Consider the following 25,837-nt stretch of genomic DNA (forward strand, 5'->3'; position numbering starts at 1 on the left):
CTTAACGTGCCTTCCGAAGCACGGAGGAGCTCGATATGAAAACATTTTTTTTTTGTGGTCACCCATCCTGTGGCCGGCCTTTGCGAAATAAAAATAATAATTGTTGGTTAATATTTGGATCACATTATGTATAGAATTATGTTGTTACCTAAATCGCTTCTCTTTATTATGATCAATATAATAATGGGCGGAAGGTGAAATTTTGCCTGGGTGTAATAAAAAGGGGTCATCATTTATACCCAAAAACAAGGATGAAAGATGCATATGTCTGTTATCCATGAAATTAGAAGATTAAACGAAGAAACTCTGTACAGCGCCATCTATATTGATTTTGAGGAACGTAGCCTGGATAGTCCCTCTTTAAACTTTATTTATTTATTTATTGACAGATTATTGACATTTCATCGTTTTATGGCGAAAATAACGTGTACCTTTTTGAAAAATCACATTCACGTGATTTTCTTCAAGAACACCTCGATTTGTTTGAATTAATTTCAATTGGAGTTAAAATTTAAACCACATTTTTTACCTGGATTGAAACTAGCCTGTCCATTGCGAGGTTTAATTTTAAAAAATCACATCCGATTTAAATATTTCAAAGAGGCGTTTAGGTACTCACTATAAGGAGATGATTTGAATTTGATATGATGTTATTGTCTTGTTTTTTTTATAATAAACTATTTCTATTCTATTCTATTTAGAGAAATTACAATACGCCAAATTTGTAGCTTTTGTTATGGGTTTTGGTTTGATAGTAACACTTGAGGGGTAAAGGACACGTTTGTAATGCACCCTAATCCTTCGTTAACAAATGTAAAAGGGATATGCTGTTAACCATTTACATTTCAACAGTTTTAAGACAGTATTTAAACAGAAACTTTGTGAAGAAGTTATGTTATAAGGGTAGTGATTATTTAGAAGATATGAATGCACGGGATTAACTGTCTGGGAACTTATATTAGGCAGCCAAATTAAATTGTACAACAACATTTTAGGTTTAACGTCTAGTGGCACTAGACGTTCCGAGTGTCGAGGTTTTTAGTGCAACTTTTTTCCCCGGCTATACAGGTTGTGAGAAGCTGCAGTAGTTTTATGCGGATGAGACGTTCGTCACGTAAAAATTGACGATTAAAAGTGTACTATTTTACCTACTGAATGAAGATATTTTTATCACTTTTTATTATCATGGAACATTTACAAGTTCTCTTATATAGATGCTGTCATTTTAAGAGATTTGAATTATCCTAAATTTGTTTAACATGTCTACGAATTTAGTTAACCTACACACTCGTAGATAGTTTACAAAACATTGTATACAAATATTTCTATTTGACTTGAATAATATTTGTTTAACGCGTGTGTTTCGTTATTGAAAACGTAATAGTCATGTAGTGTTAGCTTTGTTATTTTTTTGTAAACACTTTTACAGTATTTCTTATTTGACTGTGTTCTTCACATGCTGCCACTTCGTTTTACGCAAAAGGCTGTAAAGTAACCAGAATATTTGCGCGGCTAACACACGACCTGTTTACTTACTCACTTCTTTTGTTTTACAGGAAACAATATTTTTATTACATACAGCCTCTACTACTATATTTGTACATTAAATTACCGAATACTGGTTAGTCAGGATTTTAAAAGAAAGATTAATTTGTATACATAATTCATCTATTAACATAACATAACAAATACTTTATTGCACAAACAGGAAAAAACAAAATACAAAACAAAAGAGAAATAGAATTAGTACAATAGGCGGCCTTATTGCTAAGTAGCAATCTCTTCCAGGCAACCTTTAAGTATAGGAGATACATCTATTTTTTTTATTCACTGTACCTTTATCTATTGCTTTTTTAAAATCCAATGTTAAACATACAGCCAATTTTGAAAACGTTTACAGAGTCAGTTTATAGTATTTTATGCAACAGTTGTATAAGAAGGGTCAAAAAATGCGAGTGGCGTGAGTTGCGATGTGAGCCTTGGCGAACATCGCAATAAGAGACGCCACGAGCATTTTTTGACCTAGTTATACAACGTTGCATACAATACTTTTTCTACGACGACGTAATTTTAAATGAAACAAAAATTATACAAAGAAAAATTTTATTTATAAATTTATTTTCCAACGCGCGGGAAAATGGCGGCAAATGTATACTTTTTTTTTATAGTATATCTATGGCACCAAACAAAGTAAAGGTGCCAGTTTCCAGGTCAAAAAAAAAAAACAATAACAATGCTTTTTTGGCGACATTATAGTACAGTTACACTTTGTAAACAATGCTTTTATAGGCCATAGAGCGTACACTTTTTCAAAGAGTTTAATTATGTATGTACTTATATTAGACTTTTTGGTTATTTAAATGCCAGATTAAAGTAGAGGAGTAGAAAAAAATATAAACGTATCCCAAAATAACGCGGTAATTTAACTTTTTGACTCTATAGTTTTTTTAATAGTTTTTTTTTATTCCCGCGTACCGTTCCGCCTACGGGCGTTTGCGTCCGACTGACAGATGTCAGGGCGCGTAATCGCGACGCAACTCCAGGCGAAAGTAGACCATGACGCCATGACGTCATGACGTCACCATAAGACCGTAACAATGTGTAATGAGCCCTGGAACGGCCTCGGTTTATTCGGAGAATGTTTCATCAATCCCAGTGTTATATTTAGCTGAATTACAGTTGTAGAGACGGACATTCCAAAAATAGAAATTGTTCAAATAGGGTTGCACTTAATTATACTTATCTCATTATATTGGAAGACAGGCGTTTTCATCTACAAGAATATTATGCTGCGTAGGTACTTTATCAGGCGACTTCATTGCAGGTAGGTTCAAGCATTGGACCATAGATAAAGAATCTTCTTCTATCGTGTGGGTTGTGAGGTGGATGGTCAACCTCATCAATCCTAGCGTAAGGGTTATTATTGACCCGCCAAAGGCACCTGACATGGCTCATGTAACGACTACTTACTTAGCCCACTAAGCTATCGGTGTCAAGTCCTGTAACATAGCAAAACAGGACAACAAACCTGAATCACCTGATTGTCCAAAAAGTAAGATGATCCGAGCTTGGGAAGGCACGTTAAGCCCGTTGATCCCGGCTACTATTTACTGATGTAAGTAAGTAAGTAAGTAAAAAGTTTATTTCCTCTACAAAAAAGAATCCATAACAAAAGACATTTGGTTTGTGTATACAATTTTTGAGAAGAGGCTGGTGCCTGAACTAGGTAAAACGTGTCATATAGGACACCAGGACTCCACCTCCAGATATTAAACAGTTAAATTTACAATTATGAAAAATTTGCAGAGCAGATAAGTAGTCGTTACATGAGCCATGTCAGGGGCCTTTGGCGGAGAATTCACCTCACAACCCACACGATAGAAGAGAAGGACAACTTTACATGGCCTCAGAAAGTTCGAAGTTCAAAACGTATAAAGAGTCCCCAAAACACCCCATAGGGACCATATACCAGTTAGTTACCCATTACCACCACACTAGGTGTGTCCGTTACGTGACGTTACGTCATTCTTGTCCCATCCTGTATAATTAAGCTAATTAATTTAGAGCCGCGTGGACGCGGACGGTTCTAAATGCGATAATGCACCGTGATACCATGCGGCTAAGAGGTTAAAACCTCATAATTTCGTAATAATTCGTCGTGGAATGTGTCCTTAATGGTATTAAAACGTGGGTTAGTTTAGATACATATGTCTACAGTCGAACTTTATTGGAAGAAAGGCGTGTGTGTAGAGGAAAGAACCCGGGATGTGTGTGGTATAAAGGTAGCGTGAATAGGCTAGCTTCCAACTAGTCAAATCAGTTACGAAATTACTATGGAATTTGTATGAAAAAGCAAATTGTAAAACGTGGCAAAATGTCGAACTTATTACAGTGTACATACATAAACTCACGCCCGTAATCCCAAATGGGGTGGGCAGAGCCACAAGTAATCAAAGACAACTTGCAGCCACTGTTGATACGAAGTTCTAAGATGGATATGATGAACCTTATGGTGATAAGGGATCAGCCTATCGCTCATAACATTAGTCCATTATGTTAGAGGACGCAATCCCTCTGTCGGTTACAGTGTGTGTGTGTGTGTGTGTGTGTGTGTGTGTGTGTGTATTACAGTGTACTTTATTAAAATTCATAAATAAGTTAAATAGGAGTGGAAGAAGGGAAGAGAGGCCTTTGCCCTACAGTGGGACATTGAGGGCTATTAATAATAATAATAAGTTTAAATAGAAAAAATATAATTATTTTTGTCACCTGTAGATCTGTCTGTGTCTGTTTGTTTGTCCGTCTTTCACGGCGAGTTGAAGGGCTGGATAGTGACGTAGGCTAGTTTTTGTCTCTTTCACCCCCCTCCCCCCCCCCCCACACCCCTAAAATGGGGGTGCAAGTTTATATATAGCAACCCGCAATTTTCAGGGTAGAAAGCTAAAAAAGGGGGTGAATTCTTTTTTAAATTAAATTGTTTACATTAGGAAAGGGGAACCGTGTTACCCCGAATTAAACGCGAGGGAAGCCGTGCGCAATAGCTAGTTTACCTATGTAAATGTATTGAATGTTTTGATCCTTACTAATGTATGTGCGAATATAGGTACCATTAAACCGCGCACATTCCAATAAACTCGTAGTATTTAAAATTCAAATATGTACAGTAAAAAAGTTATCGACTCGTGTTTTATGTCCAATAAAGTTTTAAAGATCCGTTTTGGATGCAAAATTGGCGATTACTTCTGAATGAACTGCTATCTTGTTTGATCTCAAATTCACATTATAATAAACCGACTTAAAAAGATGGAGGTTATTATTATATTTAGGACATCGGAATCTATAAAACTTCCTAGCATGTATGGAAAAATGAAAGAGCATTTTTTTTATAATGAGGTATATAAAAGGGGTGAAATAATAATTACGTACAAAACTTTTACCTATTATATATAAAAATAATGCCTAGCAGAATGTACGGCCACGAGTAAACTTTGAAACCATGTCACATTAACTTTTATCTGTCAAATATGATAGTGCGACAGGGTTCTAAAGTGCATGATATTGCTCATGACTGTACGACCCAGCATCTCTATTCTTCAATTGGAAAAGATACATAGCCTATAAGAAACCCACCCCCCCCTGTCTGGAAGAGATTGCTACTGAGCAATAAGGCCGCCTACTGTACTCATCAACACCGGGTGAGAGCCTTCAGCGCTCCCCATTTGTCCGGCCAAGTAGTTAATGCCATCTGCGGCAAATCTACAATAAGTCATGTCAAAAAAAAAAAATGTACTCATTCTATTTCTCTTTTGTTTTGTATTTTCCTGTTTATAGCAGAATTTCTCTTCTTATCTTATTTAGCCTATCCGATCCCACTGCTGGGCAGAGGCCTCCCCTTGATTTTTCTACTCCTCTCGACTGTCAGCGATCTCGGGCCAATCCCTCCGATAAGCATTGAAGTCGTCACACAATCTCTTACGCGGTCTTCCTCGAAAAAAGCAGAATTTAATATTTATAAATCGACAATATCAAGAGCACCTCACTCAAACACCGGCTACTAACAACATCTAAAAATACATAACACTCGATCTCCCCACATCAATCTAATCCATGAGATCCCTCAAGACAGAAGGTATGTGACTGGCCACTGTCAGACAGAGGCACTGATAGTTTCAGAAAAAAAAAATGTTTTATTTTTTACTGCGAATAGGTTCCCCTGATAACAAGTGAGAATGTGGCTTAACCTCGTAAGGCCCGGTTTTCTAGACACAATAGTTACAAATGGGATTTGGATTTCACAATCTCCGTGATCTAGTGGTTAGAGCGTTAGGCTCACGATCTGGAGGTCCGGGTTCGATTCCCGACGGGGACATTGTCGAAATCACTTTGTGAGACTGTCCTTTGTTTGGTAAGGACTTTTCAGGCTTGAATCACCTGATTGTCCGAAAAAGTAAGATGATTCCGTGCTTCGGAGGGCACGTTAAGCCGTTGGTCCCGGCTATTAGCCGTAAAAACGCCTCCACCAACCCGTAGTGGAGCAGCGTGGTAGAGTATGCTCCATACCCCCTCCGGTTGATTGAGGGGAGGCCTGTGTCCAGCAGTAGGGCGTATATAGGCTGTTTATGTTATTATGTATGGGATTTGGATTTTACACAGACACTACACATTGACGTCATCGTACACGCACATCTGTGTGCTTGAAGCCATACGATTGACGACTAAAGTAAGACCGAGGGGCGATGAGGTAAAGCTCAGCCGCTGGCGGGGAGCGGAGAGTTGCCGTTCTACATGTAGTATCCCTATTCTATGATTTAAGGTAAGTTATAATTGTGACACCAACACCGTTAATACACGTTGAGATTTTCAGGCCTTTTTTTGACGTAACTTATTGTAGATTTGCTGCAGATGGCATTAAATACTTGGTCGGAAAAATGGGGAGCGCTGAAGGCTCTCACGTGGTAGAACATTTAAGACAACAGGCCTGAGGGTGCCCGGTTGGGTGCGAACTTCGGATCAGGGTGTCGTCTGAGAGGAAAAATATTTGAAAGAATTAGTCGACCCTAGTGGGTCGATATAGTGATAAGCGCTGATTGAGGGAAATCGTCGACCACGCCGGCGGGGTCGGTATCGGGGTCCTGAAGTGTTTGGTGTCGCGAGCTGATTGACTGCCTCTATGGCTAGAATAATCGGCATTTTCAGGTCGATGTTATGCAAGTCCCTATAAAAAACATCCAGATCGTATTTCCATCTTCTTTTGCGCCCCCTCTCTCATAAACAGTATCTCTATAGTTCATCATCCCCTTAGCATTATCCCGTTTCTCACAAGGTCCACTTACCCAACCTGAAGATTTGACAGGTTCGGTTTTTTACAGAAGCGACTGTCTGTCTGACCTTCCAACTCTTGAAGGGAAAACCAGCTCAATACAGATTAGGTCACATACCTTTGAAAATGCATTTCTCGGGAATGTGGGTTTCCTCACCATGTTTTCCGACACCGCTGAGCACGTGATAATCATTTATGATCCGATAGCTACAGGCTTTTATTTTACCGTCTGTCTGTTCTGTTTATCGATCATGGCAGAATGTATGTGAGTGGTCAATGTCGGAGAGGAACGCTTATAGACACTGACAGCTTCGGTAAATCGTTCCTCGTTTTGCATTCCTGTCGCTCTGTGAAAGGCCCGAGTTGTGAAACTCGGTGACTTATGATGCTGTTATGTGGCGATATCTAGTATAGTATTTTATGTGCATAAGTCCTATTTCAACGCTTTGCTGCCTTGCCATTGTCGAAATATTAGGTTAAGTCGCATAATTTTCTTGGTAGAATTCATACTCTTGGTTTCGTCAACTGAAACTAGTTTTAATGTGCAAAAGTAAATAATAAAAGTCATGAAGAAATGCCTAGGATGTTTCATGTTTTTTGTTTTCAGCACAACTTTGTCGCTATTAAAGACCTAGCGCATATATTAAATGTCACCATCGGAAATTGGGTTCGTATCCAAGTTTCACAAAGCAGAAGTCAATAAAGGAATACCTCAGTGCGTATATAGGCCATGTATATGCATTTCCTAACCATAGCTGATATGATAGCAAGGTGGGGACGACGGGTGATCCGCCAGGGGTCATTAATCACTCCGACACCAGGGAGCCATAGGGCGGAGGCGTTGTGGCCAGAGAACCGGCAGGTGCGCATATCTATATTTCTACAGAAGGACAAACAGGCAAAAGGTGTGTATAGTGGTGACTCTATCTCTATACACAATTTTTGTCTGTTTGCGGTGGACAGAGCCACCACCAGCCACCGAAACGTAATTTGCAGCACACAGTAGTGGTATTAAACCATATCACTGGAAAGGCAAAATTACTTAAGCGCTTAAATCCTAAAATAGCAGTCCATGTTATAGGTCACATGTATACATAGAAAATGAAAAACAATGTAATCTTACGTTGACGTCATCTAAATAGGATAAATGGGTAAAAAGTTTTGATAAAAAAAAACGAATTCTTGAAATGGCATTTTGGTGCTTATGTGATTTTGCCTTTTCAGTGACGATATGGTGATGCGAAGACTATCGAGTTGGAGAGAACATAATTATTCAGTCACCTTTTACGATGTCATCATCATCAGCCGTACGACACCCACTAATATTATTATATTATTAATATGTGATATGGGTTAATACCACTACTGTGTGGTTGCAACTTACGATATACTCGAAATTATTGACAGCTAGTGCTCTAGGTACGTGTACGTTTATGCACGGATAAACACATTATCCTCTGCAGAATACTCTAGAAAATGTAACAAAATTAACAAAAATAATCCGTGTGTTTACGAGTTAAGTGCCAATGCCAAATAGTGCCAATGGAAAGTAAACACACGGTCACGTACGCCGTCATTAAAGGAAACAACATTTTCATTATAAATAGTGTTTACATGCGGTGCGTATGTTCGTATGCCTGTATTGGGCTGCTTTTCCTTCGCGGGTTGGAAGATCAGACAGGCAGTCGCTTCTAAACTCGTGACACCTTCTAGACTCGTGTCCTAGCTAACTTATTATTCCTAGTTAACTTATGTTATTAATTGACTATTAGATATAAGTTCATATTATTAGTAGAGACTCTTTCCTGCAGACAAACTGTTTTGCAGGGCATTGATAATTGTATTTTTAGTATTAAGATTTAATAAATAAATAAATAATAAAATAATAATTCTGTAAAAAATCGGACCTGAAAGCGGACCCTGAGAAAACGGGATAATGCTAGGAAGACGATTACGTATGTTCGTATGTACGAAGCTAAATCCGCTAGTTAGGGAAAAAGAAACAGTGTATGTTCTGCAACGAATATTTTGCAGTGAGATTTTTAAATTGATATTCTGTACACGATTGCGCTTCAACGACAAGTGTGGCAGCGACATAGCAACTGCCTTTAAGATTTGGACATTTTTACTTGACTGCACCAGAAGGGTTATTAAAGTATGGGATGTTATTTAAATTAATTTTCTGTTCAAAATCCCGCGTTTACTTCAGCGTAATGTGACGCAAGCTAAAGTATAAAAAAGAAACGTGAAATCAAAAGTAAAGTGATGTTATTTTTTAGTGTTTTTTTTTTGGGGCACAGCTGAAAATCGGCGTTGTGGCACTCCCTCCATGTCGGAGTGTCACAACATATTGCTGAGCTGACATCCTTTTTTAGAAATAAGTTTGTAATTACTATGTTCACTCCTACTGTTATACCAATACTTATATCTAAAATAAATGATTTCTATTCTATTCTATTCTATGTGATGTCAAGAATGCGAATTGCTCAAGGATATTGCGTGCTAGTACTAGATACCCGCTAATCGTTCCGCCCCGCGACCCGCTCACTCCCTGGCCCCCTAATGCGCTGAGTTACGCATTGGCGTAAAGTGGCTTGTTAATGGTATTAATGTTATAATATCCCTTGTTATTCCTTCCGCAGGGCGAGTCAACTTAGACATAAGAAATATACTTACCAACTTGACCTTTGTAAAATGTTTTGGCAGTTTGACAAAAAGAAAAAAATGTTTAGTGCTATTGAGATTTTAGTAGTGGCGTCATATAAAGGCGTATTAGGAGAGTATGACTATCCATCACAAGGTTCGTGGTAGGGCTGGCAGAGGAAGACCTAGACGGACGTACAATGACCAAATTGGAAATGTCCTTAGAAAAGGTTCAGTAAGATCTACTCTGAACCGACGAGCGTGTATGAAACGATTGATGAATGTGGAGGAAGTGTGTCAGGATCGACGCAAATGGAATTCCACAGTCTCTGCTTACCCTAGTGGGAAATAGGCGTGAGTTTATGTGTGTATGTCTATCCATAAAGTTTAGTATTAAAAATTCTCCATGGTATTAATAATGCAGTATCTTAAGGGCTGACATATGAATGTGGGTTTTTTAAATCTTATTTATTTAGCTTTGCATTGAGTGGTGTGTCAGGATTGTAGTAAGTGGAATTCCATTGTCTCTGCCTACCCCAACGGGAAATAGGCGTGATCTTATGTATGTAATGAGTTTTGACTCAAAAAGTGACCATGCTGCTAGGCTTAAGAGATAATTCTCAATCACATCTCAGTATGAATTCATGCTTGGCTAAATAATTATTTCTCTAACAGAATTAGAATATTTTCGTACATATTCTAAATCAATTGAATCTGTAGGGGGCCTAAAAAGGCCAAATTGAAGCAATTTATATAAAATACTATATTCATTTGACATTAGCGCATATACAATTTATTAATATGTGGATAATGTGATTGATTGTACATGTACTTATGTGAAAATATGCTACACCTATTGTTAACATATCATGTATAATTGTTTATTATTATCCTATGAAAATAAATAAATATAAAAGTAGGTGTGCAATGTCAACAAATGTCAAATAGCAATATTCTGTTTCAGATTAATTGCCCCAAAGTGGCCTTTTTAAGCCCCGCAGATGTAATAGTAAAAAATCATTTGAAATTTGACATCCATATTCTTTAATGAAGAGTGAAGTCATGTAATTTTGTTTTAACCTTGTAAGGGCTGGATTTCCAGATATTATAGTTAAACAATAGGTTCTGGATTTAAGGCAACGGGGCTTTACTATCTTAAAGGAAATATTTCCTCTACCCTCTAATCTTCTTTGTATTAAATTATTATATTTAAAAATGTACTATAAATAAATAATCAAAATTCTCAATGGATGTGTGTGTAAAACATACACTTGCCAAAAATACACACCTATTCAAGTTCAACAAATACAAGACTCTTTCTTATAGTATTGCATTAAGATTCAAAACTGATTAGCATTAAACCTTGTTGACAGTAAAACATAATGTCTTTCCCAAAATACAAGGTAATATAAGTACTTGTTTAATTATACATAAAGGTCAATGTAAACATCAAATTTGATGAATAAGAGCGGCACAGGATATGGCAGCTGATAACATCAAAAAGTCTGCATATAAACAACATTCTACCACTGGTTTACTATTTAGCATCATATAGCTAAGAATTTTATAAAAATATACATCCCACCCGGTCCTGATCTTTATAAATGTTCGAGAATGTCTTAAAAACACGTCACTGCAATTCAGAGCAAGTAAAACAGGTTATGATATCAGCAATGAAATTAGCACTTACCCAAGTCATCCATTGTGATTTCTCTGTAGATACAGGATCAAACCGCTTATTTTCAATACAATAGAATAACTACACTTTAACTGAACAAGTACCACTATTGTTTAACCACTTAATACTGAAATAAGCTGTAAAATACTTGGATTATAGCTGCAGGAAAATAAGAAATCCTAAACCAAATATGGTAAAATTTACAATGTTGTCACCACTGCCGATATGTCAAATTTTGACAAACATCTGACTGTTGTATTTTATTTTCATTGATTCAATATACTGTTATTTAGGTTGAATGCAGTAAAGTTAAAAAAATGCGTATATTGTTGTTTCTTTCTGTTATTACAATATGAAGCAAAAAGCTGTCAAAGAAACACAACATACGTGGTACCAACACATCGAAAATATAAGTCACGGAGATTCGATCAAAATGTTAAATGTTAACTTTTAAGATGTATTTTTGTATTCTCGTATAATTTTAGTGGCTTGAAAAGTATTATTACTTTAGTAATACTACACAAATTACATTGTTATCTATTACTGTACAGGCAATAATAAAAAACTTTATTTGAGGAGGTTTATCGCGAAAAATATTTATTTTGGCAGCTTTACTAACTTATGAAACGTGTTATGAACGCACTTTCAAAGTATTGATCTAATCCCGAGACGAGTTTCGTTTGAGTAATATCGTGTTTATAATAAAACGCCCTTCTTTCTTTTCAATGATTTTAACTTTATAGTAGGTAGGCAAGATGAGTAGTACAGGCGAGCAGTTAACTTTAGCCAGAGACATAAAAAGAGTTATAGAATTGCTGGAGAAACTCCAGCAAAGTGGTGAAGTACCTGCTACGAAGCTTGCAGCACTGCAGAAGGTATTGCAGAGCGACTTTTTAAACGCTGTGCGAGAGGTATACGAGCATGTATACGAGACAGTGGATATCCAAGGATCCGCAGATATAAGGGCGTCGGCCACGGCAAAGGCCACGGTGGCAGCATTCGCCGCGGCGGAAGGCCACGCACATCCCCGCGTCGTCGAGCTACCTAAGACCGAGGAGGGCCTGGGATTCAACGTGATGGGCGGGAAGGAACAGAATTCTCCCATTTATATATCCAGGATCATCCCAGGAGGCGTGGCAGACCGCCACGGTGGTCTCAAGAGAGGCGATCAGCTGCTCTCAGTAAATGGTGTGTCTGTGGAGGGAGAAAATCACGAGAAAGCTGTCGACCTGCTGAAACAAGCTGTTGGGTCGGTGAAGCTGGTGGTGCGATACACTCCAAAAGTATTGGAAGAGATGGAAATGAGATTTGACAAGCAGAGGACTGGCCGGCGACGTCAAAATTACAATTAAATATTTCCAAGCCAGTTAAAAGGCAAATTTAAGATAGGTAGTTAATTTTTATGTTAGATTATTGTTATTGTAAGATTTTTATGGCATTTGTTTTGCCAGAGTCTGTTAAACGCATCCGAACATACATTGTCTTGTGTGTTGATTATTGTTAGATTTAAGACAGTAATGAAAAGGTCTGTTAATAATGAAATATTAATGTATATTTAAATATTTATATGATGCAGACATGACAGTCTGTTCGTATTGATGCTAATATTGCATGACGCATTCATAATGCATTCAGAAACCTTTTTAATAATAATGTACTTAATCAACCTAATCAACATTAACAATTAGTTTTAAGACATATGCCAAATACATTATTTCAAAATAATAATCTAGTAGCACGAATCATAGTTTGTATATCACATTTTAATCAATTGTATCTGCAATCACTAATCATGAATATTATATCAGTATTCTAGAAGGTTTAAATAAATCAGGGCAAATTGAATACTATGTTTTATTTACACTTATTAATCTTATTATAATACATTTAGCTGGTAATGTAGCGTAGCATGCGCGGCGCGATAAATAAACCAATACTATTGGATCTTTATCGCACCACGCGCGGTATGCGAGTGCTATGCTATGGCTCTACGGCTTTTTTTATCATGCTACCATGAGTCAAAGCTACCGAAGTTATACTTCTTATCCTTCTTCGCTTTTTTAGCAACGGTTTCATCAGGTTTGGCAGGTTTGCTAGCAGTAGACGCCTCTTGCAAGTCTAGGTACTTTCCCACTCCTTGTCTGAACACCTTGAGGGGTTGTTTGCTCTTCTTAGGCTTCACCCCTGGTCCTTCTTCCTCTGCTTTCCTCTTCAATTCTTCTGCTCTTTCTATGACCAACTATTGACATAAAAAATACAGTTAATTAGTGTATTAAATTAAATGTAATTGATTTTAATCTATCTTCATCATTAACTAAATTATGTTGTCATACTTGTTATATATTTGACTCCATTTTGGTTATAAGTAATTATTTTGTGGATATTAAAATACAAAATCTATCATGGCAAATCAAAAAAATATTCCACTTTTGTTCTTACTCAAATTATCAGTTATATTGGGCTATTGGCATTGAATAAAGAATAGTATCTATGAACGGTAATTCTCCCCCCCGTACCAATTCGTATCGGGCGCCGACCTCAACCCTTCTTTCTCCTTATATGGCTGTTCTTCTTTGTGGCTAAGGAATAAGAGGGAGCGCGTGGACTCTCTGTCTACCTCTTTCTTACACGTTAGACGGTAGTCGGTACACGGTAAGAATGCGATATTTTCTATGGAGTGTCCATGGTGTGCCAATAGGCTTATTGTGGAAAACTGCTAGTCGCGAGCACCGGAAAACACACCATAGAGGCTGCCAATCAGCTCGCGACAACAAACACTTCAGAACACCGACCCCGCCGACGTGGTTGACTATTTCCCCTGCGCTTATCGCTATCCACCTATTAGGGTCGATTAGTTCTTTCAATTATTATGCTCTCTGATAACGTCCTGAGCCGAGGTTCGCGCCCAACAGGCCTGTTGTCTTAAATTTGTACCAGGTGAGAGCCATTTACGGCAAATCTACAAGACACGTTAAAGAAAGAAAAAAACTGGTAAACACATTGCATTCTCTGCTGAGTCTACTAAATACTCTTAAACAGAACTATAGAAATCAGAATAATTTATTCAACGTAATTATCATGGATAAACTTGTTAAAGGTCAATATAACATTTTTGAATTTACGTCATTTCGCAAGGTGTTATGGCTGAGGAGAAGAAATGACAAGAAACTGCAACAGCAACACATCTTTTAAAAACCAATGAGGGTATACATTACAAGTTATTTAATAAACAAGAGGAACACATTCAATACCAGACATTTTATACCTGTTCCTCTGCCTCGGCGAAGGGATCCACAAACACCTGTGTGGCTTCAATGATAATGTCGTGTACGGGCCTGTCTTTATTGTCTACTTCTATTTGTTCCATGACATTCAGTGTGTCTAGCCCTCCAACTAGCTTGCCGAAGATCGTGTGCTTACCGTCCAACTGCTTGCAAGAGCGGAATGTTACGTAACTGGAACAAAAAGTTACGTAGGTATATGCTGGTCTAATAGAAAGCTTGGTGAAGCGTGGGTACTCAGTTCATCTTGCAATGAATGTAGGTATAAATGATAATTAATAATGTGGTTATGTGTTAAATATCTGATAGCTAGCTCTAGGGTTGCCATCCGTCCGGGTTTCCTCGGATTTGTCCTAGTTTAGAGGGTATCCAGGGAGCGTCCGGGGAAGGTTTCATTTGTAAACCGGGGTTAAAAAAGTAATTGGGCCGCCCGCGAGACACGCACTATGCTCGCACGCACACCACGATCAACCGAGACGAATAAACTATCACAACCAAGTATATTTATATGTTTTTGTTTAATATTTTAATAAGGTTTTGTTTTCTTATTTCAAGAATTCAAAAAGCTATTTATATAAACAATTTGTAACAAATTGTAATATGATTCTGTTTTCTTAAAATAATGAATTAATAAAAAAGGTGATTTATGACATTTTCAACTGTTTTTATTACTGAATATGTTTAAAAGATCTTGTTGACATGTCTGGCTTTCGGACTCTAAAATCCGGGGTTTTCACGCGTCTTGTCATGTTTTCCAAATTTTAGAGGTGGGAACACTAGCTAGCTCGAGACTCGAAGTGAAATGTAAAATGAAATAAAATGTTATAACTTACAACTGTGAGCCATTAGTATTAGGTCCAGAGTTGGCCATAGCCAGTACTCCTCTGCCGGTGTGGTGCAGGTTCGGTCTAACCTCGTCCTCGAAAGGCTTCTTCCATATCGACTCCCCACCGAGACCGGTTCCTGTCGGATCTCCACCTTGTATCTAGGACATATAAACATATACTAGAAAGAAAGGAATGAATGCCTGATAACCCTATTCAGAGAATGCGTGGCTTACATAATAGTGTCACGGGCTCTAGACCACTAAATTCGCCTTCCATCTCACTACCATTATCCCGTTTTTCACAGGGTCCACTTACCTAACCTGAAGATTTGACAGGTCCAGTTTTTTACAGAAGCGACTGCCCGTCTGACCTTCCAACCCGCGAAGGGAAAACCAGCCCAATACAGGTTAGGCTACATACCTCCGAAAATGCATTTCTCGGGAACGTGGGTTTCCTCGCGATGTTTTCCTTCATCGCTGAGCACGTGACATTCATTTATGATCCAAACATGAATTCGAAAACAAATTCGGCTATCGTTGGTTTAGGCCCGTGCTGGATTCGAATTGCGACCTCAAAATGACCTCTTGGTTTAAAATCTTTAATGTTTTCCCCGAAAAACAATGTTTTTTTTTTATGGGCGATAGGCCGATCCCTTATCACTATAAGGTTTATCATATCCAGCTTACGACAACGTATCAACAGTGGCTGCAAGTTGTCTTTGATTACTTGTGGCTCAGCCCACCCCATTAGGGATTACGGGCGTGAGTTTATGTATGTATGTGTGTATGTTTTCCCCGAAAATGTATGCACCAGTTTGTCCAGGGGGACTTCATTTGAATGAGTGAGTTGTGTGTGGAGATACATACCATAAAGTTGCGTATAGATCTATGAAATTTGGTGCCGACATAGTATCCGTTGTGGCAGTGCTTGATGAAGTTGTCGCAGGCCTTCGGAGTGACGTCACAATACAGCTCGAAATTCAGCGGCCCATAATTCGTTATCATTCTCACATATCCTGAGGAAAATAGTATTTGTAAAAAAAAATTAGAGCTGTAAAAATATTTAACTCGGGAAAAACGGTTAGAAAACGGTTTCACATAACAATATTACATACCAATAACATTCTTTTTTTAAATATTTTTTAACGCGGAGCACTGGTCCGAATCCCGGTACTGGACTTGCATCAATGAGTTATCAATTTATCTTAAGTTCAGTTTTCACTAACACATTTGGCTCGACCATTATAGACGGCGATACGGCTCACCACCTAACAGAAAGCTTGGTGAGGTGTGGGAACTTAGTTTCTCTTGCAATGAACGTGCCTCTGACTACCCCAATTGGGATACAGTCGTGAGATTATTGTTTTATACTGGCGTAAGCGGCAGAAGAACCGAATTCTTGTGGTTGTGTGTTTTAATAGCTTTGTCGTAAAATAGTGCTTTGATTTAATTTTAACGCTTTTTTGTTTCATTTTTACAATTCCAGAAAAGAAGACATACCTTTTTTCTTAACTCTGTCATATTTGACTTCATCTTCACAAATGATGGCTGCTTCGTGTACAGTTTCTGGCACCATAGCTGTGGACGTGAAACTGGCAGCCACCATACCAGTGGAGTAATGTGCTGCATTGAATTTATCGGCAACCTGTGTCAAATTAAATACAATCAAACATGTACTGTCTGATAGCACGTCTATTTCCCGCGAGAATTTAAGCACAGACTATGGATGTTAGTGTTCCATACTTTTGCGACTTTAAAATCCACTTATATTAAGTAAGAATCATGAGCTTAACCATCCCTCTCAATATTTGGTATGGTATCACTAACACCCTGAAGAATTCCATTTGCGTCAATGGTTATTTTTTTAAATATTTTTATTTATGTATGTATGCAAGGACATGGGCACCCAAATAACTAAATGTTACTGCCAACTAATGAAAGTTAATCTTTTATACAACAAAAAATATTATAATGTATTTGATATTTGGCTAATACATAAATAAAAATTGGGACTACAAGCACTGTACCGCACCTATTTCCGGCACAGGGATAAGCAGACTATGGAATTCCATTCTGACACATTTCTCTTGTTCCACTACATTCGTCAATCATTTCATACACGCACTCCAGTTCTGAATAGATCATACTAAACCTTTTCTAAAAACATTATCATTTTTTTTTTAATTTTTTTTTTATTTTTTTTTATTCTATTTTTTTTTATTATAAATTTGACAATGTATGTCCTTCCAGGTCTTCCTTTGCTAGCCCTACCGAAAACCTCTTAAACAACAGCATCAAAATCCTTCATCTGCTTCACCACCTAACTAACATTTCCTTCTTATTAGTCTTCACATCTTTCAGCTCAACTGCTCGTAATGATAACACAAATGGATGTTTACTGATTGCAGATATAACCCAGAGGAAAAACGTTTACTGACATAACTCACAGAAAAATAATCTTCTCTACATCATCTCCATAGGAGATTTTTTTTACATTTCACGACATTACAGTGCAGAAGCGCGAATGCGCCGTGAAACATAATAATATATGCAGACTTGAGAAACATTATGTACAAATTAGGTAACTTAACTATGTATATTTAAACAAAGAGTTAACAATATCAAAACATATTTCACACAACATTCATCATCTCGCAAAACTTCAGACACTCACAACACACATATATCCACTCACTCACAAACAGATCGCTCTGGAGCTGGTGCAAGGAGTTACTACTAACTATTCCTTTTACTACTAAGTTCATTACCTCTTTCTTAGTTTCTTTAGCTTCTGGTGCCTTGTATTCTCTCTCCAATTCTTGTAGGATGTCCTTCGTTTCAGCAGAGACTGTCTTGAGTCTGGCATGGGGGTCCTTCCTCAAAGCTATTTCCTCTGCAAATATTTTATCTCACATTTCACACTGGAGGATACTTGAATATGTTTCTTTTTTCAATGTAATTGGTGGTCATGCCAGCCTCATAGTTTACAGCATTTAATCATAAAGAAACCATTACTTTACATAACAAATGATCAATACTACAACACTACAGCATGTTACTTAGAGATTTTTATTCCTATGAGACACAGTACAGTTTTGATCTATGTGAATATGGTAAAACCAGGTCTGCTAACCTTCTGACCTTCCATCCCATGAAAGGGAAACCATTACAGGTTAGGTCACATACCTACAAAATGATTTCTCAGGTACCTATGTGGGTTTCCTCACAATGCTTTATGATCCAAACATGAATTTGAAAAACAATTTCGAAAATCATAGATTTATACCCTTAGGTTGGAAGCATTCTTCCAACAGGGCTAACATAGCTAAAAAAAATAAAAAATATATAACAACTTACCTTCTGTCTCAACTCTCAAATTATTTTTAATATGATGGAAAGTTGAGATATTATGTTTGGCCAAATTATTTGGGTCTTGTATAGTAATGATGTCACTCCTGTTGAACGGAGTATCATTGACCAGATCTTTGTAGTTCTTTCCCTTGATATTGAGCTGCTCCACAGCCTCATGGGAGAAGACATTGCCAGTTGTCCGAATGGCCACAATGTGAGAGTTTTTGGTGAACGGTTTGAATAGTACCGGGCAGTGGTAGTCATCTTGAGCGTTCTTGAAAAAGTTGAGCTTAACAAGCGACTTTACATCAAACTTCTGTAAACACAAGATAGATTTTTCTAGTTTGATATGGCATATGATAGAAAGCCTTCTACTGATATGTATTATTATATTGATAGAATTAAAACAGCATACAAACTCTGTCTGCTGGCATTGCACCCACAAAAAACTTGCCCTAGCTACCCTAAGACATCTACCAACCTTTCCAGTGACAGGATTAACTTTGAATTTCTTTAAGAATTCTAGAATAGCCTGTAGCTCGAATATGTTTCCATCTGCATCCATGTAAGGGTCATCAAAGGGTTGAAGGCACAAGCAGCAGTGGTCAAACGGCAGCCGTTTAAATGAAGTGTCTTCTTCCACTGCAGTACCAGACCTCTTACCGCCGTATAGGGTAGTCCACTCTGTGTACGTTAAGTACCTGAACACCAACAAAATATTTTTGTGTTGAAACAATACAGAAACAAAACATGAAAAAGAACGAAATTATAATAATATACAAATATAAATACATTTTGTCCTTCTGGTGCTGTCGTTTACCCATTTTTGTTGCTTTTTAATTCGTAAATAAATAAACAATTAACAAATAAAAATTGCTGTAATTTCAGTTTCCATGAATGTCAAAATTATTAACCATAGATCTTTTTTTTTATCTAGGTAGAGTTGTGATTAAATAAAGGATCTATGGTATGTTTTTTAGCTGTGTTTCATGAAAATTGGATTTAAAATTTTTGTACTTAATACCTATGTTTATTAATTTAAACAAAGATTCATTTGATACATGCGTGACCTGAATAAAAAGATAATCATTTTTCATATTTAAACAATATTCTTAGTTAAAAAATTATTGGTAGAATTTTTGGTGTATATGATAGCAATGATAAATTACTAAGTTTTTTTTTAAAACATGTCGGCTAGCGGTTGTGTTGTGCGTGTGTAGTGAATTTCTATATTTTTATGTAAAGTAGATCGATTTTCACTTATGCTTCCTTTAGTATAGTTTAATTTCATTAATCTGTAAGTAATCAAATTGTACTTCATATAAAATTTTGCAACATAAGTAAAGTCTTTTCATCGTGAGTCTGTGTGCATTCTGTGGGTTTCAGTGGATGTTTGTGTTGGTGAGGGCGATGAACAATATTGGAGAAAATGTGCTAGTGGATTGAAGCTGTGAATAAATATTCCAAGGACTACCAGCAATAGAAACGTTTATATTTCCAAAAAGGTAATATTTACATACTACTTACAAATCAAACTGCCACAAATAGCATTGGTGTGAACTCATGGGAAAGTAACTGGCTGCCTTTGCGCTTTCCAGTGTGGAGCACCTAGCACCGAGATTCATTCATAACGTAGTGCAGAATTGGGCTAAGTTCTGGACTACATCTTTTCTTTCCTCTTATTGTGTATCAGGAGCCATCGTTTTCTGGGGTTCGATCGCTGGGAAATAAAAAAATTGTAAATTATCGGATAACGCCAGCCCACAAGATGGCCGACAGTTATTCGTAAGGTACAAATAAATCATTATTTCTTTGCATTTCCTCATATTTGTTTTGAATTAGTTTTGTCTGGCAAATGTTGAATAAATTCCCCTATATTTTGTGGTATTTTAGGCTTCGATATATCTGTTTTTGCAGAGTGTTTAGTGATGTCTTTGTTCTTGTGATCTAGTGTTCTTGTTTGCAAAAAAACATTTTCGTTGTCTAGTTCTAAATGAAACTAAAAGTAATAATTGTTTTTTTTGGATTGTTATAAATTGTTGCAAGTTTACATAATAGAGATACACATTGTGTGTGGAGTATATTGATCTGTGTCATGTCATTGCACTTGGAGTTTGTTTGCTCATTCTTTACATTCTGTGGCTGCAAAATTTTTATTTTTAGACATGATACCTCACAGAACACCTGCATATATTATACCTCACGGTTCATTAGACATGATCATGGGAGGCAATCAAGCATGCAAATAGATATGTTAAAAATAATAAAGCTTCATTCACACTTCATTTCACAAGAAGCTTTTTAACCACTAGCTATGTTTTGTAGCGGAATGAGTTGTGTGGTGCTTTTAGATAATGTCCGGTGCATCTGGTTCGTCAGGAGGTACAGGACGTGGACGAGGCGGTGCGGGATCGAGCGGTGCAGTAGCTGACAACAAGCCGGAATCTAAGGAGAACAAACCAAACCCCAAAATGTCGAAGGCACTTGGTACTTCGGCTAAGAGGATTCAGAAAGAGCTGGCAGAGATTACACTGGACCCACCACCCAACTGCAGTGCCGGGCCGAAAGGGGACAACTTGTATGAGTGGGTGTCAACGATCCTCGGGCCTCCCGGCTCAGTGTATGAAGGTGGAGTGTTCTTCCTGGACATTCATTTCTCACCAGAATATCCATTTAAACCTCCTAAGGTAATTGTTAATACTTTTATTTTTATGTACCTATATGACACAATTTTGAAATGTATTGAAAACAAAATGGCACACACTGTAAATATGTTACCTATATTACCTAATCACAATCAATCACATGATTCTTAAAAGTATTAAAGTACCAAGCAGTAAAAAGGAGTAGCAAGCATACATAGTAAAACTATTAAATAACCCTATTTTCATAATTTACAATAAAATTAGCTTTTATTTAACCATAACATCACAATTGAAAAATTTCTCTGAACATTTCAATTTTGGTCTTATTGTGTGGATTGAGGTGGATTACCTGACATCAACCCTGGTGTCAGGGTTGTTATTGAGCCGCCAAAGGCCCAAGTAGGCTCATGTAATGACTATATACTTACATCAGTATACATAACACATGTAACATTTTAATCATAAATAACTTTTGCATCCAAAAACTGAGACACAAACAAATAAATGTTATTATCTTTACAGGTGACATTCCGAACTAGGATATACCACTGTAACATCAACAGCCAGGGCGTGATTTGTCTAGACATACTGAAAGACAACTGGTCACCGGCACTGACAATATCTAAGGTCCTACTATCAATATGTTCCTTGTTGACTGATTGCAATCCAGGTTAGTAAAAATAATATAACACAATTGCACACTTGCATTGAATACTTCACACCATAGTATAAAAAACCCAGGTATGCTCAATCTTATGACAAACCACCACTGCTAGCCCTTTGATGACATAAGTGATGTCATTGTGTTACCATTAAATTGGTATCTCCAATATTCCAAGGATGTAAATTTTATTATTGAAAGTTAGGTGAATTACTGACTAATATATTTTATTGCTATTTCTTGAAAGCATTAAAACTGTGAGTAAATTGTTTACTAAAAGTTAAAAAATTCCTGTAAAGTAAATATAAAAACATTAGTCGTGGGTAATTTATTTTTTACGAAATGGCAACACTTGGTGGGATGATGTCAGCTGGGTTAACCTTGAAATGTTAGCTGTCACTTTTGAGCGTACCTGCATCACACCCTCTTCTTATACCATGCATCACACCATGTAGTAACAGGTTACATGCTTCTATATATAGATTCTCTCCTCCATATAGGTTTTTAAAGAGTGTCCGAGGATCAATAGTGGTCTGTGGGGTTAAGAAGTAGTCTGCAAAACAATTCGAGCTTCATTTGGCGTGATTACTTGGTTCATCGCACAGTTAATATACTGGGAGTACCCCAATCGGGAATATAGTTAAGAACTTATGTGTGGCTGAAAAATTTCACATTTTAAACGAATGCGTCATACAATATAAGCGGGCGCGGTGCGTGGGTAACTGAACAAGACTCAGTAATTATATGTTTTCTGACCTTTGTGTCAGTGACTCTATGTAGCTGGTTAGTGGTTTGACCACAATAACTTTGTCTTAAATTTTCTTATCTATGTTTGAACCTTTCTCTGGTCCCTGCTAGTAAAAAAGAAATGAAAGAGGCCCCTAGTTAAAAAAGTTGGATAACCATAGATATAGATAATCCATTGTATTTGTTTAGAAAGGATATTATCAATTAATGGATTTTTATTTAAGACAAAATGTCACACTACACAGAAAAAAGCTGCTTGTTGCTACTTAGCAATAATACCCCCAGATTGTACTGTATTTTTCGTCCATATGTGTAAAACTTGTTTTGTATCTTGTGTGCAATAATGTATATTTGTATTGTAAAGAAAATGCGTGAAGATCATTAACAACAGGAAGACAAAAGGTATCTAATTAAAGATAGGTAGGTAACTTTTTGTGAAAAGATGATTGGTGGCTCTGCCTATCCTGGGAAACATGCAGGGTGGAAAAGACAGTGTCAGTAAAAATAATAAAGCAGTTAACTTTAATTAATGATAATTAATGTTAAATAGGTTGAATAGGTCACTAGCGCGCTTTCCCTAGGAATAGGGCGCTTCTGAAGGTAGGATAGATACAATCGACCTTTATTAATGATGTTGTTGTGTGTTTCCAGCGGATCCCCTGGTGGGCAGCATCGCGACACAGTACCTCCAGAACAGAGAGGAGCACGACCGCATCGCGCGCCTCTGGACCAAGCGCTACGCGACATGATTGCCCTGTCCGCCCGCGCACCGCTCACTGCTAAGGAACAACATAAACTATCATACTCAGTACCATTCTGTTCTAAATCCATCCTGTTCACGTAAATATAAGCTTACAATATTATCGAGGTATCCGTCGTGCACATTCTGCATCATAAATGTTGCTTCATTACAGTAGAATTTTAAATTAAATAGTGATAAATACTTCCTACTAGCTAAGGACTTACTCTGACCCCTGTATCACGTGTTTCCAAATAGCGATGACACTGCCAGAGTTTAGATTTGTAGACAAGTACAAATTGAGTGATTCAACATAATATCTTTCTACATAATAGCTTATGGATGTTGTCCTAGTTATCTCACTGTAATGAAGTATGAACATGTTATGTCGCAAGGTGTGCACATACATAGTTTATATGGCTTATTAATATTTAGTTGCAATTAATGTGATGTAAACACGCTTGAGATGACGATGGTATGGGACGGGAGTTTTAGTTAGTTATCAATTGATGGACTTCTGTTGATGTTTTAGTTGTTTCGTGGTATGAAAACTGAGTCAGTAAGAAATATTATTTTTAGTTATTAATATTTGGTGTTATATACTGTTCGCGTAAAGCTACCAGTACACAATATGTATTTTAGGAATTGGTGATGACAATCTTGATTGTAAAATGTGATGGACTAATTCAGTTTACACACCATGTAAACAGAACTGGCAGTATGTAGGTGTAACCAGTGAATTGAGTCAATTTTGCCGCAATAAGTGCGATGATCTCAACACTTGAACTGTTACTATTTAGTATACATGTCACGACTAATGCGACATCTATTTATGATATAATTTTTGGAATAAATCGCATTGTCTAGCAAATATGTTTTTGATTTCAGGGTACAATTTAGGTTGGTTTACTTGGAAATTCAGTCTCCCTTATTATTGGCCGTAGATGTTGACTGCTTATAAAACGATTATGTATAAATATGAGATAAGTTTAAAAATCCTATGCTCATAGTGACATTTACATTCGATAATTACCATTTTTCAAAGTTACTAATATATAAAGTATTCAATAACCTTCCGAATTACTAGATACCTTGCATCAGTACCATTTCTAACTGTAAGGAAATTTCCCAACTTCACTTCAAGCTCTACTGTTCAAATGATTCACTCGGAAAGAGGAACTTATGTGATTATTTGTAATAAGAGCTCAATTTTATCCAAAATTACAAGGAGTTGCTTGGATATTGGGAGTTGATGAGCGACAAGCTCGCAGATTGCTGGCAAGGCAAGTGGCATCCGGTTCAGAACTGTAGGCTGTGATGTGGTAAGGATAAGACCAAGAATTTTAAAGGCACTGACTTCTCTGTAAGTTTCACCAGTGCAGTCTCCGCATGAAAGATGTGGCATTTATAGCAAAACTATAGCAAACAATTTAGACCTTATGAGTGAATGAAATTAGTAAGAATTTGTACTATTAAATAAGATTTTTTTACTTGCGCTGTTTTGTTAGGTAGTCTTATTTTTAATTTAGCAATGATTTCCGTTGGCAAGTTATTTTATTCACATTCTATATGTGCAATAAGTTCAGCCTTAGGAAATGTGTGCTTATGGTAATTTAAACACTCAATATGTTGTAGGCTATTTGCGTCGGGTGTACCTATGTAAAATTATTTATTTTTATAAGGAAGTCGCGGGAAGGCTCACAATACGGCCGTGTCGGTATTAGTGTAGCTTGTATACGGTCAAGTTTTGTCACGTGATTGACAATTGTTTATCGATGCAAACAGTTGGGATAGAGGTTTGTTGAGTAGACATATCACCAGCGCGCGCGCCCCGCGCCGCGTGCGTCATAGTTCCTGCGGGCTCCGCGCTCGCTCGCTCGTGCCAAATCCGAGCACCTCGGCCCTCGCTCACTCTGAAATTACTCCAACTTTAATATTCCGTTTAGAATGTAAACAGTTAATAGATATAAGTTATTTTACTGTAATGTATAATGTATGTCTTAACCCTAGTTGAATAGGACTTTAGCAGTGTAATATTTTAGCGAAGTGTATGTCGCGCGTATGTGAATGTTTTGGTGATAGCCGTAATGAGAATCATCACTTAACGAACTGAACGGTGATGTCATTTCTGGTGTAACTGGTGCTGTGAGATTCAAATGCTAGCGACATACTGTAGAAAGATGAATACTAAAATGTATTTGGGACTGCATATATTTTGTCAATGTGATTTTCTAATTATTTTATACTATGACTCGAAATGTGTTGCTTGCAGACAAGCCTGTATTAACGCGACTGATGTTCCTCAAACAAACTCGATGTTCACGAACTCTGACCCCTTATGATAATCATCCTTTGTTACAATTTATATCATGGTATACATAGGAAAATAAAATTGTGTGGAACCAGGACATCAATTGCTGTTTCATTGACGATCCTTTGATTGAAA

At 37.1% G+C, this 25,837-nt stretch overlaps 5 protein-coding genes across 10 annotated transcripts in view; 2 read left to right on the forward strand and 3 right to left on the reverse strand.

Moving 5' to 3' along the window:
• The window catches only part of LOC126367322 (paxillin), a 110,862-nt gene extending 99,559 nt beyond the window's left edge, over nt 1-11,303 (reverse strand). The window contains exon 1 of the mRNA XM_050010797.1: nt 11,154-11,303. Coding sequence (XP_049866754.1) covers nt 11,154-11,166 — 13 coding nt within the window. The 5' untranslated portion in view covers nt 11,167-11,303. The remainder of the gene's footprint in view (nt 1-11,153) is intronic.
• LOC126367377 (CD63 antigen-like) overlaps nt 1-25,837 on the reverse strand; it is a 150,637-nt gene that overhangs the window by 92,681 nt on the left and 32,119 nt on the right. The gene's annotated exons all lie outside the window — the stretch shown is intronic.
• LOC126367390 (protein lin-7 homolog C) lies at nt 11,781-12,986 on the forward strand. The gene has a single exon (XM_050010896.1). It carries the CDS (start codon nt 11,897-11,899, stop codon nt 12,491-12,493), a length of 597 nt encoding a protein of 198 aa, XP_049866853.1. The 5' UTR covers nt 11,781-11,896; the 3' UTR covers nt 12,494-12,986.
• Nucleotides 12,982-20,343, reverse strand: LOC126367328 (RING-type E3 ubiquitin-protein ligase PPIL2). 2 transcript variants are annotated; one of them, XM_050010807.1, is made up of 9 exons: nt 20,127-20,343; nt 19,081-19,300; nt 18,606-18,915; nt 18,017-18,141; nt 16,749-16,893; nt 16,116-16,264; nt 15,256-15,407; nt 14,407-14,596; nt 12,982-13,380 (listed from the first exon to the last, which is right to left on the reverse strand). In XM_050010807.1, the coding sequence occupies exons 1-9, from the start codon at nt 20,222-20,224 to the stop codon at nt 13,150-13,152; spliced, it is 1,620 nt and encodes a 539-aa protein (XP_049866764.1). In that variant the 5' UTR covers nt 20,225-20,343; the 3' UTR covers nt 12,982-13,149. The 2 variants fall into 2 exon arrangements, with proteins under 2 accessions (XP_049866764.1, XP_049866765.1); XM_050010808.1 differs by lacking the exon at nt 20,127-20,343 and adding an exon at nt 19,392-19,521.
• On the forward strand, nt 19,779-25,805 carry LOC126367392 (ubiquitin-conjugating enzyme E2-24 kDa). 5 transcript variants are annotated; one of them, XM_050010898.1, is made up of 5 exons: nt 19,779-19,896; nt 19,986-20,104; nt 20,951-21,286; nt 21,767-21,914; nt 23,304-25,805. In XM_050010898.1, exons 3-5 carry the CDS (start codon nt 20,954-20,956, stop codon nt 23,399-23,401), a joined length of 579 nt encoding a protein of 192 aa, XP_049866855.1. In that variant the 5' UTR covers nt 19,779-19,896; nt 19,986-20,104; nt 20,951-20,953; the 3' UTR covers nt 23,402-25,805. The 5 variants fall into 5 exon arrangements, with proteins under 5 accessions (XP_049866855.1, XP_049866857.1, XP_049866859.1 ...); XM_050010900.1 differs by having other exon boundaries at nt 20,979-21,286; XM_050010902.1 differs by having other exon boundaries at nt 19,779-20,104; nt 20,979-21,286.

The sequence above is a fragment of the Pectinophora gossypiella genome, chromosome 6 (genome assembly GCF_024362695.1).
Source record: "Pectinophora gossypiella chromosome 6, ilPecGoss1.1, whole genome shotgun sequence".
NCBI classification, from domain to species: domain Eukaryota; kingdom Metazoa; phylum Arthropoda; class Insecta; order Lepidoptera; family Gelechiidae; genus Pectinophora; species Pectinophora gossypiella.